At 37.5% G+C, this 16497-nt stretch overlaps 1 protein-coding gene across 3 annotated transcripts in view; it reads right to left on the minus strand.

The window, feature by feature from the left end:
• Positions 1-16497, minus strand: part of ME1 (malic enzyme 1) — a 181905-nt gene that overhangs the window by 143941 nt on the left and 21467 nt on the right. For 2 of the 3 annotated variants that reach the window (XM_057738818.1, XM_057738816.1), the window contains exons 2-3: positions 13466-13599; positions 8051-8200 (exon numbers count right to left, since the gene is read on the minus strand). In XM_057738818.1, the coding sequence (XP_057594801.1) occupies positions 8051-8200; positions 13466-13599 (284 nt within the window). The remainder of the gene's footprint in view (positions 1-8050; positions 8201-13465; positions 13600-16497) is intronic. The other variant, XM_057738817.1, reaches the window with a different exon arrangement.

Genomic DNA, 16497 nt, shown 5'->3' on the forward strand with positions numbered 1-16497 from the left:
AAGCATTTAATTCACAGCTATTAAAACTGGCTGTGAAATCATGTTTCTTTTCCATAAGCAACTTAAACTCTCTTTATTTTATAGCTGCTGAGTTATTGAAGGACCTACAGCTTAAAGTAAAATTCCAACCATACACTGGTATAGTCCATCATAAAAAAAAAAAAAGATTGTTTAAGAAAACGAGATATATTTAAACTGAGAAAATTTATAAAACGGGATATAATATTAAAGTGCCCATCCTATTAACTACTCATTTGATAGCTATTCTAATTATAATTTACAGCACGTAATGAGAATATTCTTGAGTTAAAGGAGCATTAGCTTTGGGAATGTTTCTTTTTACATTTATTCCTTTTAAGCTTTTTTTCTTACTGCATTTCATAAACCAAATATCAATTAAAACCGACACCCTCACCCTATAAGACTACAAAGTTTGCTGAACTTTCGGCACATCTGCAGAACCTACATATTTCCATTATGATAATTATGGTCCAATCATGGCCATGTTTATGACCATTTCTATGTTACTAGGTAGACATCCTCATATGAAATTGCACATGATGTAGTAAAGAAAGATTGGTCCTCACAGTTTAAATAATAAATACTATACTTAAAGCCATTTTCGGAATTACAAATGAAATATGCATACAAATAATCAATAAATGTAGAAAAACAATCTTAGTGTTTTGCTTTAGTTCATCTTAGTATTTCTTTCCATGCATTTCTCTAAGAATTTCTGGGAAAAAAGAAAGCAAAAAACCCACATCTTACTGTTTCTCTTTGACAATTAGTCTTGTTAATAATCTTCACCATTACCAAAATCAAAACAAGTACCTTCTATGTAACATATATAATGTGTGAATTAAAGTACTAGGGCCCTTAAATACATTATCAATTGAGTTCCAGGTCCATACATTAAATTGTCTGTTAGACAACCCCCTCAATTGGGAAGTCCCAAAGACATTTAAAACTCAGCATATCCCTACAGATGGCCAACAGGCACAAGAAAGATGCTAAACTTCACTAATTATTAGAGAAATGCAAATTGAAACCACAATGAGGTATCACCTCACACCGGTCAGAATGGTCATCATTAAAAAGTCCACAAACAATAAATGCTGGAGACAGTATGAAGAAAAGGGAATCCTCCTGCATTGTTGGTGGGAATGTAAACTGGTACAACCACTATGGAAAAGATTAGGGAGGTGTCTTAAAAAACTAAAAATAGAGTTGCCACATGATCCAGCAATCCCACTCCTGGGTTAATATCTGGAGAAAATTCTAATTTGAAAAGATACATCACCCCAGTGTTCACAGAAGCACTCTTTACAATAGCCAGGACATGGAAGCAACCTACATGTCCATCGACAGATGAATGGATAAAGAAGATGTGGTACATATAATGGAACATTACTCAGCCAGAGCATAGAATGAAATAATGCCATTTGCAGCAACATGGATGGGCCTAGAGATTATTGTACTAAGTAAAATAAGTCAGAAAGAGAAAGACAAATATAATATGATATCACTTATATGTGGAATCTAAAATATGATACAAAGGAACTTATTTGCAAAACAGAAACAGACTCACAGACATAGAAAACAAACACGGTTACCAAAGGGGAAGGGGGGAGAGATAAATTAGGAGTTTGGGATTAGCAAACACAAACTACTACATATAAAATAAACAAGGCCCTTCTGTAGAGCACAGAGAACTATATTCAATATCCTGTAATAAACGATAATGGAAAAGAATATATATGTGTGTATATATATATATTTATACATATAAACTAACACTTTATAAATCAATTATACTTCAATAAAGAATAAAATAAAATAAAATGCCCAGAAAAAAAACACTCAACATGTCCCCAAAAGAACTTTCTATATCCCTTACAAACATATTCAATTATTTTGAAACTCAGTGAATGACACCATCATTCCTTTAGTCATCAAGAAATCCAGGAGTTATAATGATACCAGTTGTAATAGCCACTACTTGGGAAAAACTACTTTGTGTCAAAAGTATGTTAAGTATTTTATCTATATTAAACCTAATTCTCCTCATCCAAAAAACTTGCAAAATAGGTATTATGCTGAGAAATTTTACAGTAAAGAATCATGTTTAATTTTAGTTAATTCAAGTTTTCTCCAATTAATTTGAGTACTGAATGCTTTTTTTCACCTAAGTGTTGGCAAACCAATTAATGGTACTAGTCAGATCAGACTTTGGAAATGCTTCTTTAAAAAAACTATCACCAACAAACTGTTGTATTAGCTCATCCTTTTTGTCAAAATTATATCAGTGACATACTGTACAGAGATGAGTAGTTGAAAGGAACACAATATGTGTTTAAAGTCGTGTGGTCTATATTTAATCAGTTTTACTTCCTCACAACCTGATTCTTTGGAATGAAGCTAATTTCTTTCAGATCTATTATTTATGAGAATTTACCTGTAAGAACAGTACACTTAAAACAGTAGGAAGAAATAAAGAGCATATCGATACTTTATGTTTTTCTTCGTGAGTGGATGAACAGAGTAATATTAAGTTACTATTTCTTTGAGGTAGCAAACAACATATATTAACCCAGCACCAAACAGACATTAAGCTTAAACAGCATGGAAAATACAGGAATAATTTATAAAATGTGATCACTTCTCTCTAGATGCTTACAATCTAGTTGAGACTGAATGAATAGTAGAATGACAACAAAAAAAACCAAGATGGGGGGAAAAGCTGAGCTTATAGATAGAACAGACTGTTGGCTGCCAGGAGTGGGAGGTGGAAGATGGGGAGGAGTGAAGAAGGTCAAAAGTTGCAAACGTCCAGTTAGAAAATAAATAAGTCCTGGGGATGTAATATACAGCACAGTAATTATGGTTAATAATACTGCTTTACATACTTGAAAGTTGCTAAGAGAGTACATCTTAATAGTTCTCATCACAAGAAAAAAGTTTTTTGTAACTATGTATGGTGATGGATGTTAACTAGAATTTTTGTGGTCATAATTTCACAATATATACAAATATCAAGTCATTACATTATATACCTAGAACTAATAGTATATGTCAATTATACCTCAATTTAAAAACTGAAATAAATGATATTAAATTTAAAAAGAAAAGAGACCAAGTGTACTTTGATATACTATTCAAAATATTAAAAACAGGAACATGATTAACTGCCCAAGGCATGGCAAAGTGATATGTAGCTAATAAGAACTCAAAGGAGAGGGAGATGATTCCTGGAAAATGCAGTGTAAAATATAGCAGGTAGAAATATTTCCAAAGAAATTACATAAATCTGCTTTAACTGTCCTTTACATATACCTGCATTATCAATTTGCACAAAACTCTTCTTTAAAAAGAGTTTCATCGAATACAAGTAATTTAAGTAACAAAGCAGGATCAACATGCTACCAAAATATAAAAAGAACTGTCTTTAGCTTCCAAAAATCACACCTCTATCTACAAATTAGCCACAATTAGATGTGTTGACATAAGCATATTGCACTACCAAATACCGAAGATTCTGCAAGAACTGAATGTTATGGGAATAAAAGAATCTAAGGAAACTCAACAACATTCTTAAAAATCCATTATCCACAACATCTTGGAAAACCCACATAATGTATCTATGCCAAAGAGAAAAGAAATTCCACACAATACCAACAAATGAATATTCCAGCATCATATCTCAAGAAAAAAAATGTTAGAAGTAGAAATATTAATGTAAGAATTTGGATGCCTAGCCAGATTTTAATGCTATATTCAAAATGAAAAAAAAAATCTAGCCATAGGAAAGCATCATGTCATTAAGATATATTAAAAAGTATAAGATCAAAAGATATACCTGTTTGCTGTACTAAGCATCAGTACTTGCACTATTAACCCTGAACTTTCACTAATTATCTTCCTAATTGCTAGCAGGAGACCCACAAAGTAAATAAAATAAGAGGTATAATCCTCCTGTTTAGTTTCTAAATGTCTTAGACTACCTACTATTACAGTAGGAAAGACTGAAAATACATTCGTCAATTTTGGCTTAAAAAAATAGTCTAGATGCTAACTGATGCCTGAAAGAGCCATCGTTATTCACACACAATCACAATTTCCTTTCTAATTAAATACAATATCTAGATATATGCCACATAACACATTTTCAGACAGGTTTCTTTTTTTTATAATCATGGGAGAAGCCCATGAGCATTATTCTACTAAAGAATTAAGGGGGGACGGGATCGAGATGGTGGAGTAGGAGGACCCTAAACTCACCTCCTCCGTGGGCACACCAACATGACAACCACTTACAGAGCAACTATCTACAAGAACAACCAAAAGACTAGCAGAAAAGATTATCCACAACTACAAAGATATATAAAGAAAAAGCCACAATAAGACGAGTAGAATAGGTAGAGACATGGTCTACGCAGGACCCACACACCCGAGCTGATGGCCCACAAACAGCAGGGATAGCACAACCACAGAGGTCCTCCCCAATGACGTAACATTGTACATCAAATATTATGTCAATAGAAAAGAACTTCAGAATCATCAAAAGTTTAACAAAATATGCACATTAAAAATCAACATGATGGGACTTCCCTGGTGGTTCACTGGTAAAGAATCCACCTCCCAATGCAGGGGATGCGGGTTCGATTCCTGGTCAGGGAACTGTGATCCCACATGCCGTGGGGCAACTAAGCCCACATGCCACAACTACAGAGCTCACATGCCTCAACTAGAGAGCCCACGTGCTGCAAACTACAGAGCCCATGCACTCTGGAACCTGCACACCACAACTAAAGAGAAGCCTGCTCACCGCAAGAAGTGCCCACATGCCACAACTAGGATGCAATGGAGCCAAAATAAATAAATAAAGCTATCAAAAAAAATTAAAAATAAAAATAAAATAAAATGTTTCTTTAAAAAAAAAATGACAGAAAACTGCCATAAACAGATCATTTAGAAATAGTTGTAGAAATTTTACTTTCTGTTAGTAAAGCATTCCTTTACTTAAATTACAAATATTGCAGAAAAGTTGATAGAATAATACCATATGTCACCTAGAATCAACATTTGTGAGCATTTTGCTACGAATGCTCTGCTACATCTCTCCCCATCTCTCCCTCTCCTCTCCCCCCTTCCTAGTTATCCATCTACCTATCTCCTAGCTACCTACATACCTACCTATCAGATTATTTCTGACAAAGCCCCCCATAATCAAATACACTCATATGTCTAAAGAAAAACAAATGGCACTAAGTCACATAATTCCTATAAATATCCCTAAATAAATTCAGTTCAAGTTTTGCCACCAAATGGGTTCCAACAGATCAGGTCCCAAAGGAGATTTTTTTTTAATATCTTGGGTTTCAAAGTTTGGGATTTAAAAAATGTGGATAAAGGATTTGGGGCTGTAGTATTATCCCCATGTTACAGAGGAGGAAACTGAAGCACAGAAAGGTTAACTAATTTATTCAACACTAAAACAAGTGACAGCACCAGTAAGTGAAAATAGGTCATCTACTCCAGAGCCCATACTTTTAACCACTGCTCTAGGAAGCCTCCAATCCAATAGGAAATCCTCATGACTTTATCCAGAAACTGAACTCTTATCCCTTAACTCCACTGCTACCCTCCTAATCTTTTTTAAATTCTACTTATTATTCATTTTTATTTATTTTGGCTGCACCAGGTCTTAATCACAGCACACAGGATCTTCACTGCGGCATGTGGGTTTCTTAGTTGTGGCATACAGACTTCTTAGTTGCAGCACGTGAACTCCTAGTTGTGGCATGCATGAGGGATCTAGTTCCCCCACCAGGGATCAAACCCAGGCCCCCTGCATTGGGAGCGTGGAATCTTACCCAATGGACGACTAGGGAAGTCCCTGATACCCTCCTAATCTGAGCCACCATTATCACTCACTAGGTTTACTGCAATAGCCTGCTACCTGATTCTTCTCCCCATTTAACTAATAGTAAAAGCCAGTGTTCTTTAAAACAGCCAACAAGAAGGTATAGGTTCTGTACCCTCGTTTATCTTACATCTGTGACTTCACCTACTACTCTCCCCTCTCTCACTCCACCCTGTCTCTTGCTACTCCTGGTCTCCAGGCATATTCCCACATAGGGCCTTGGCACTGACTACCCCTCCTGCCTGCTATACGTTTCCCCTTGCATCTCCCCCTCTCACCCCTCCAACATCATTTTCCTATCAAACCTACAATGTGCACTCTATGTAAAACTGCTACTGCCCCTCCCCCCAAAGCAACTGACACTCCACATCCCCCTTTCCTGCTCTTCTTCCATAACACTTCCTGTCTCCCAACACACTAGACTATTATTTTTTATTTCCCTGTTTCTTCTGCTTTTAGATTTATATATATATACCAGTGTATCCCAAGCCCTTAGAAAATCATCTAGTACATAATAAGTGCTCAAAAAATAATTGTTGCTATTGGGATTTCTGTGTCAATTTCAACCTAAACTTTGAGCTAAGCTCTTCTACATTTCTTACAGTTGTGGGCACTTCTCAGGATCTCACTGAAAACTTTGAATTTTGATAAATATGCTTAAATTACATTTTAAAACAGCTAAGTTGTATACACTTACACTTTTATTAAGAGTCTATGTAGAAATATATTTTACAGACATGGACAAGTATATTTTATAGTGTCACTCAGAGAAATGGTAAGGTAAAGAACAGTTTGTATAGTATGATCCCTTCTATAAGGAAAACAGTATGTATTTGTATGTATCAGGATTTTTGCTATGATGACATTAGGTATTTTTAAAATATCTCTTCCTTTTGCATATATTCATTTTCTCATTTTTTTCCAATAATGACTAAATATTATTTGTATGACTAAAAAAATACTAATATACTCAAAAGAGAATTATTTGTCATAATACAATTACCAGCTAAATCTAGCTCCTGTTTTTCCATGAAAAAAAATGTGTGCACTGTTAACGTAGCCATTATATAAATGCAACATAGAGATGTGCTATTAATGTAATTTAAGAGACCATCGACATCTAATTCTCCTCTTTATACAAGGGATAATGTGGCTAATTCTTTCTTTATACGAAAGGTAATGTGGCACCAGTGTGCAAAACATTATCTCTACATCAATATACCTTCATGAAATCTACATATTCAATCTAACTTTCAGATCTTACCTCAAAAATACTTCTTTCAATGACCGTGTTTTCAATAGGCTTTCTCATTTCTGGTATAAACTTATAAACATTTCTTTTTTATCTTTAAATTAAGAACTACAAGCAGTACAAATATAGTCAACTTGAGCTTCTGTGGTTGCTGCTGTTAAAACCACTGATATTTATTTCAATTGTTTCTTGCTGCAAAAGTATTTAACGTAATATAATACATAAAGCTATGGTTTTAGAAAAACTATTTTATATTTTATACATCTTTAAAGGTGATTACAATTTCATTTAAAGGAAAGCAACAAAAGAGCCAGTTTAATGCCAACTCTTAATGTAGGAAACAATATACTCCTTATTTTCAGGAAAATTTGGAATCTTTGTCTTAACTTGTAAAATGTATACATAATAGTGGTAACTAACATCTCAAAGACAAGCTTAATTATGATCAATTACTTTTTACCAAAAACAAAAAATTTATTTCTTGTCCATAAAAGGAAACATAAATTAGCTTATAAAAAAACACTTTCCCATGATCTTAAATCTATAAATAAAACACCATATTTTTAAATGTTATATATATTTACACTTAATGTTCTTTTTAAATGAAGTTTGTTAGATTTTTCCAAACTTCAATTCCAGGGCTTCCTAGGTGGCGCAGTGGTTAAGAATCTGCCTGTCAATGCAGGGGACACAGGTTCGATCCCTGCTCCAGGAAGATTCCACATGCCACAGAGCAACTAAGCCTGTGGTGCCAAAAAAAAAAAAAAAAAAAAAAACTTCAATTCCATTCCATAGTTCTTTCCAATTATACTGCAAAAACTTTACAAAAAAAATAAAGACACAAACTGTATTTAAAATGAAAATTTATGTACCTTGGCTTCCGAAACGCTAAACTATATTGTTGGCAAGCCAGACCCACAGTGGGGGTATAAACAATAGGCATGAATCTCTCAATGTCGGACATCAGCACTCCATAAAAGAGCTTTTCATTTCTATCTTGAAGATCCATTAAGAGAAGATACCTGTGGAAATTGGACATAATTAGACCTACGTTCCAACAAAGGTGTAAAATAGCTGTTTAGAAATCTAAATATTTCTCAACAAAGTATACAGTATTTTTTAGGTCACATAAAAAACAACTGATCAAAAGACTTTAGAAGTATTCCTAATCATCTCAAAAAATGAAGTACCATAAACCTGAGCTAGTGTCATTCAAATGTTAAAATCAGTGCTGAAATAGCCCACTTTTATCTAATATTTGAAAAGACTTTATTTTAAAATCAAAGACAAATGAAAATAGCAGTATAGATCCAGTTTAAACAAACTTCATCCTTTTACATGCAGTACTGAATAGCCAAGGGAAAGGACAAGCAGAAAATGAGTAAGGAATGTGGCACTGACCCTAAAAATTACTAAGGTAGGCAAGTTCAAGGGACTTTTCATTTATATCAAATGGTCTTTTCTTTCTAGAGGCATTTTTCTTTCTAGAGGACTTCTAAATAACAACCTTATCATATTACTTGTAACCTTCAATGGTTTGCAGAAAAAAACTCAAACTGTTTGGTACAACTTAAAAGAATCTTGCAAAATTGTCCTTAATAGGTTTACCAGCCTTTTTGGATTGATTCTCATTCCCTGGAATAGATGAAAATGCATAGAATTTGGAGTCAGAGACACAAATGCTTGGCAAATAGATGAGTTATTCCAACCCCAAAAATTAACAACTGGGAAGAAGAAGATGACTTTTAGACCATGCTCACATTGATCTCACCATGTGGAAGTCATCATTGCCAAATCAATGATCCATTCTCAGACCTTATCTTAGTTTACCTGTCAGGACATTTGATGGAAGTGGTTTTCCCTAGAGCTCCATTACACTCTCTTTACCTGAATTCCAGGTCATCAGATTCTCTTGGTTTTGCTATTTCACTGATCATGCCTTTTCTGTTTCTTTGCCGTTTTCTCCTCTTCTTTAGACTCTAACACTCATCTCTAACATATTAAGAGATTATGTTGGCTTTGCTTCAAGATATATCCAAACGTATACACCTTCACTGCTACCACCCTGGATCTAAATCACCATCAGCTCTTGCCTGTAAGAGTCTCCTAAGTACTCTGCCAGCTTACATTCGATTCTCAACACTGCAGCAAATCATCTGAAAATATAGTTCAGATCATGCTGACCTTCTGTTTAAAACATTGAACGGCTCCCCCCTTGCACTTGGAGTAACAGCAAAAGTCCTTCAGTGGCCTCTGTAATCTGCCTTTATATAATCTGTCCTCCACGACCTCATTAACTTTTTCTCCTGACCTACCATTCCTTCCCCCGTCATCCTGCCCGACATAGGTCTCCCTGCTGGTCCCTGAATATACCAACTAAAGAACACTGTTCCTCAGATCTCCTCAGGGCTAACCACCTCACTACCTTTCATTACTTGCTCATAACCCACCTGCTCTATGAGGTCCATCCTGACCAAGCAAACTGGTCCATCCTGACAATGCAAAGTGACGCTACCCACTCACTCCCCAGCATTCCAGCATTCTCATCCCTCATTTCCTACTCTACCTTCTCTTTTCTTTTTCATTAGCACTTGTCACTTTCTAGCATATTAAATAATTTACTTATTATTTCACTATTCCTTTTTAAAATAATTTTTTAAAAATAATTTAGGTAAGTTCTGTGAGGGCAGAGATCCTTGTCTATAATCCCAATATCTAAAAGAGCACCTGACACTGAGTCGATGGTCAATAAATACTTGAGGGACAGTCTGTGATAAAAATATGAAAGTCACTAGCTCCAAGGAGGCAGAGGATAAAATGTCCCAGGAAAAGAATATAAAGTTAAAACAGAAGAGGCTGAAGGAAGGACTTAAGAAACACGAGAAAGGGATGGTGAATGAGTTTAAGAAGAAGCAAACAGACACATTGAACAAACTGAGCCAGCCTCTTTCCCCAGCTGCCCCATCATCACCAATAGGGTCACAGAAGACGTGGCCATGACAGGGATGGAGGGTACCCATAGGCTCAGCAACATGGACTTCCAGCCACCAAGGCCAGCCTGGCCAAAGACACTGCTGAGAGCCCCACCTGCCAGCAGCAGAGACTGACACTGAGCCCCTGATATGCCACCATCCCATGGGGTGACCAGCAAGCTACCTGGTGGTGGCAGGTTGATTCCATCATGGAAGGAACAGCACTGGTTCTTCCTGGAATAGACCCTCCCTCTATATGAAGACTGACCTTCCCTGCACATAACGCTTCTGCCAAAGCTAACCTCTGTGGACGTACAAAATGCCTCATCCACCTTCATGGTATTCCACCCAGCATGGTTTCTGATCAAGGAACTCACTTCAGAGCAAATGAAGCGAGGCAGCGGGCCCCTGCTCGTGGAATCCATTGGTCTTACTGTGTTCTCCACCATCCTAAAGCAGCTGGCTTGACAGAGGGGTGGAATGGCCTTGTGAAGACTCAGTTACAGCACCAGCTAGGTGGCAACACCTTGTAAAGCTGGGGCAAGGTTCTCCAGGAAGCTATACATGCTCTGAGTCAGCGACCAATGTGTGGTTCTATTTCTCCCATAGCCAGTATTCACAGGTCCCAGAATCACAGGGGTGGATACAGAAGTGGCACCACTCACCGTTATCCCCAAGCGACCCACTGCCAGATTCCTGCTTCCTGTCCCCGTGACCTTATGCTCCACTGGCCTAGAAGTGTTCATTCCAAAGAGAGGAATGTTTCCACTAGGAGACAATGACGCCAATGAATTGGAAGTTACCTTGGGCACCACATGCCTCTGAATTAACAGGGTAAGAAGGGCGTCCCTGTGCCGGGTGGTGTGACCAACCTCGACTCCAAGGGGAAGTCGGACTACCACTCCATAATGGAGGTAAGGAAGAGGGTGTCTAGAATACCGGAGATCCCTTAGGGGGTCCCCATGATTCAAGTTGATGGGAAACTACAACAACCCAATTCAGACAGGACTACCAACGGCCCAGACCCTTCCGAATTAAAGATCTGGCTCACCCTACCAGGTAAAGAACCAAGACTGGCCGAGGTACTTGCTGAAGGCAAAGGAAATATGAAATGGGTACCGGAAGAAGGTAGTTATAAATACCAGCTATGATCACGTGACCAGTTACAGACATGAGGACTGTAATTATCATGTGTACCTCTTCCTTATTTTGTTATAAATATGTATGTGTATATAAATATATATGTATTTGTAATATATATCAATATACATAATCAAATATAATGTTCCCTCTCTTATCCCTTTATCATGTAACCTAAGAGGTACTGACTTTATATTATAGTATTTAAATACAGTTGACCCTTGAACAATATGGAGATTGGGGTGCCGACCCCCACACAGTCAAGCATCCATGTATAACCTTACACTTGGCCTTCCATATCTGCAGTTCCTCATTCAAGGATTCAATCAACTACAGACTGTGTAGTACTATAGGATGCATTTATTGAAAAAAATCCACATGTAAGTGGACCCGCACAGTTCAAACCCATGCTGTTTAAGGGTCAACTGTATCGTTAACATTATATCATAGTACTAAAGTTAAGAGATATCAAGGAGAAAGGTAAACATCATCCAAGGGCTTTACATCCTCTTTTGCGGAAAGAGCTAGTGTGTTTTCAGTTGTACCTGGGATAGTTCTATCATGTTAGGCAGAAGTAGGACCCTTTTATTGTTTTTACGCAGTGGTTAAGTTTGGTTTAAGGAGATGTGCATGGGTGCCAAGCTGAAAAGGAGTGGTTAATTTTATGTGTCAACTTGGCTGGGTCACGGCACCCAGATATTTTGTCCTGTATTCTGGACGTTTCTGTGAAGGTGGTTTCTGTATAAGCTTCACAGTATACTTTGAATAAAGCAGATTACCCTCCGCAATGTGGGTGAGCCTCATCCAATCAGTTGAAAACCTTAATGGAACAAAGACTGGCCTTCCCTCAAACCCCAGAGCAAAAAAAGAATTCTACCAGCAGACTGCCTTTGGACTTGAACTGCAACTCTTCCCTGGGGCTCCAGCTGGCCAGTCTACCTGCAGATTTAGGGCTGACCAAGCCTTCATAATCACTTAAGCCAATCCTTTAACATCAGAATCAATCAATCAATCAATCAATAAACCCCTTCCTCTCTCTTCCTCCCTCTCCATCCCTCTCTCTCTCTCATTATGTGTATGTGTGTACACAAACACACACACACCCTATTGGTTCTATTTCTCTGGAGAACCCTGACTGATACGAAGACTTACTAGGTACTGATTCAGCTTTCTCTTCTAACCTTCACAACCATATCTTCAAATAACTATTATTCTCTTCAACCACAAATGGAAAAACTGAAGTTTAGGTGGGTTTAACACCTTAATATGAAAAGGCAGCATCAAAAGCAGAGTGCAAGGCCCACACAACGGTCACGGCCGTGGTGGTAGCAGTTTGCTCAAGGACCCACTGCTGGTGAGGTACAGCCAGAATTTCAACCTAGGACTAGCTAATTCCAAAGCTTACCTTTGTCTCTGTTACCTTTATCTTTGTACAAACATGGAAACTGGGTTCTAAACAAAGTAAGTGACCTAGATTCACAATAGTGTTGGAACCATGCCCAGAAGCTGAAAAAGTGCACTTTTACCTACAAAGTGCTTAAGGTCTGACTCAAAGCCACCTCCACCTACTTTAGAACAGCATTTCCTGATAATTCACCTTCATAGCAACAACTTTATCACATGAGAAAAGTTGTCTTTCTGAGGATATAGTTCAGAAAAGAAAATTTTATTTTCTTCAGATGTTTCTAGAGACGGTAAATTTTTTACAAACATCGTTATATTTACAGGCAAATCCTCCTTAAAGCTGACTACTCTTTTCAAAGCACTAAATATTTGAACTTTCTCATCTAATAAAAAATAAACCAGGTGGGACTTCCCTGGTGGTGCAGTGGTTAAGAACCAGCCTGCCAACGCAGGGGACACGGGTTCGATCCCTGGTCTGGGAAGATCCCACATGCTGCGGAGCAACTAAGCCCGTGTGCCACAACTACTGAGCCCACATGCTGCAACTACTGAAGCCGGCATGCCTAGAGCCTGTGCTCCACAACAAGAGAAGCCACCACAATAAGAAGCCTGTGCACCACAATGAAGAGTAGCCCCCCGCTCGCCACAACTAGAGAAAGCCCGCACACAGCCACAAAGACCCAATGCAGCCAAAAAAAATAAATTTTCAAAATAAATAAACTAGACAGTTGTCTACAAGAAATATAAAAATCACCTTCAAGAACATGTTACCTGTCAAAATCAGAGTTCAGACGCTCAAAATTCTTAATTACTCTAAGGACCTGGATATCCTGACTGATGAAGCAAGGTGGCAGCAATCCATGAATGTTCAACTGCTGTCTCTCTTCCAGGGTAAAAGCCAAGTCCTATGGAGAAAAGGAAAACACGATAATTTGAGAGGGGGAAAAGGACAAAACGCATAGCTACACACCAATTAAATCCAACAAGCATATGGAATTGAAAATCAGAAGATCTGGCATCCCTCCAAGCATGGCCATGTGACTACCTAAACCATGTAATCTCTCCACACCTCAGTTTCTTCACCTTTAAATACTAGGAGAATATTTTCAGATCTCTGTCGCTTAGATATCGTTAGGATAAAATCAGGTAATGGATAGGAGGACACGCAAATGAAAGAAGACATAATTATCAGTATTAGTATCATTAAATATAAAAATGAATAGTAGTTATTATAAGAGGTTTTTAAATGATGAACATGAGGAGGTCACCAACGACCTGCTGTGTTTCTATGCATAAAATAGGTCAGGACACGCCTTATCTATAATTCCGAGGTACCTTTTCCAACACTCCTCTCCCAAGCTATCTCCAACTAATTATACACTCTTGATTACATAAAACTTCTCACCATTGCCTGGACATAGCACCCCCTTCTTCTCCCACAATACCACAGCCAAGAATGTCTTTCTTCCCTGCTTCTCTCCTTTCAAGTCTTACCTCAAGTGCTCCCTCCTCTCTAAAGCCTTTCCAGACTCACTGATTAAGCCCATTCAAGCCTTATTATTATACCTACATTATCTGTTTACATGAACACGGACTGTATAAAACAACAGTATCACAACCATGAGGCTCAAAAACAAGCAAACACAATAGAACCAATGAGTGGATACAAAACCCCAGAATGGACCTAAGAGACTGGCTGGGATATAATACGAGGGGAAATAATAACAGATAAACCCCAGTAGTCACTAATCTGGAAGATCAGGATCCTCCTGGAGAGACTGAAGCCCAGGAGGCTTCTTTGACTAGACTGACTGCTCTGGGCCTGGCCCCAATGTGATGATGGGCAGGTCTGCACTACCGGCTGTGAGCACAATTGGTGCCCATTTCCAAGATGTTTTGCTCCACTAGCTGTCATTCCATTCACTACAAAACCCCCCCATTGTTACATGCACAGCCGGGGGTCCTATGGAGTTCTAATACATGGAAGCAGGATGGCCCCCCTCTGAGAAAATAATCCAGGATGTCCAGCCATGCCTGGTGCCATCACCCCCTCCTGGATGCCTGGAGCACAGCGGACCAGCGCAGCCTCCCTGTCCTCTGCCTGGATCCCAGCCTGCACCAGGAGACCCTGTGGTGTTGCTGGAACCTTTCCACGCCGTTTTCTTTTTTATTTGTGGTTTGTGTCCCCACCAGAATGCAAACTCCATGAGGTCAGGGAATTTTGGTTTTTTTTTCCACTGCTTTATCTGTAGTGCTCAGGATAGTAACCAACACATTTAGACCTCAGGAATGTACTACATAAATGAAACAGAAAGTTTTAAATATTTTAGAGACACATTAAAATTTTAAAAATATTAAAACTGCAGTTCAGGAAAATGACAAGCATATTAATCCTGGTAAAATTACATTTAAAATTTAAAGTAACCAGAAAGGGATGTTTTTATGAAAAAGGAATCTACAAAATGGAAGGCATACTTCACCTGCTAAAGATACAACGTTTTGTAAAGATAAAAAGTAAAATGTCATGAAATAACTCCTAAGAATGAAGCAGAATTATACACAGTAATGTATTTGAAAAAGAAGACTCAATAGACTTTTCTCTAGCTTGAAATGAAAACTTGAAAATTAAAAATTGGGAAAAAAGCTAGGCTGAAGTTAGTCTCAAAAACATATGAATACATGCGAAGAAGCAGCAAACTTCTGAACACTATGCCCTTGAAAATCTGCCTGCCAAAATAATAATCAAAATATCGACATTCCGAGAATAAGGCTCTTTACCCGAAGTACTAACATAGGCTTGGTCTTTCACTTTATAATGGCGCTACCTCATTTACTGGTGTCATCAGTCGGGCCTTTTACATGAATTTTCCAATATCTGGTCTGAAACAATTCCTCAGTCTAACAGGTCTGCCATACCTTATTGCATGTAAATGATAATGCCATCTGGATATCTTCTGATATTCTTTGATGTTTAGTAACTGCAAACTCCCATACACTGTTAGCCAAATTTTCCAAAACACACTAAAGTGCCAATTCAACTCTTAAAAAAAAATAAGCCACTTAGAAATCTTGAGAACCAGGCTGAATTGCAGAGTTAAAGTCCTATGCCTGGATTCATATTCTACTACTCTTTGTGAATTTTTAAAAAATCAATGAATATATAAACTTAAATCTTAAAAACCCCTAAAAATTTTAAGAATGACACAATGTGATTCCTACTAACCAGCAGCTTCCCAAAAAGTATTCACAAACAATAAGTTGAATTTTGAACAATGTAATAATCCCAGCTCTCTATTTCATTTTTTCATACTAACAGAGACATACTAATAGAGATATATTTTTGCAGAAATTTATAAACAGGTCAGTTATGTCTAAAACTTGACAGTGACACGCTAGTTTAATACATTCTTCTTATTAAAAAGTTGAGGTAACATATCTGTTTCAATGAATTTTTACCTAAGGGTTCTCCTGCGGAGCCTATCCAACAAAGAACAGTGTATTCAAAGTACACACACAGGTTCTAACTTTCAAATGACTTCTACTGAGTCTTTCATGTAGTTGAAAAGCTTAGCTATACATATATTAGGTTTCCAGACCACCTATAATTCTAATTCCCTAAAAGTGTTCTAATACTCTCTAGGTTCAACCCTGGTTTTCTCCTTTTCTTTCTTTTACTTTCTTTACTCCTCAAAAAAACCTTTTGGACTAGATCCCTAGACAGCAGAATGGTATGTTGTTTCACCACTAAGGGCAGCAAACAGGACAGCTATTCTTCTGGACTCTACTAATTAATCTATGTATAT

The sequence above is a fragment of the Hippopotamus amphibius genome, chromosome 6 (genome assembly GCF_030028045.1).
Source record: "Hippopotamus amphibius kiboko isolate mHipAmp2 chromosome 6, mHipAmp2.hap2, whole genome shotgun sequence".
Classification (NCBI taxonomy): Eukaryota; Metazoa; Chordata; class Mammalia; order Artiodactyla; family Hippopotamidae; genus Hippopotamus; species Hippopotamus amphibius.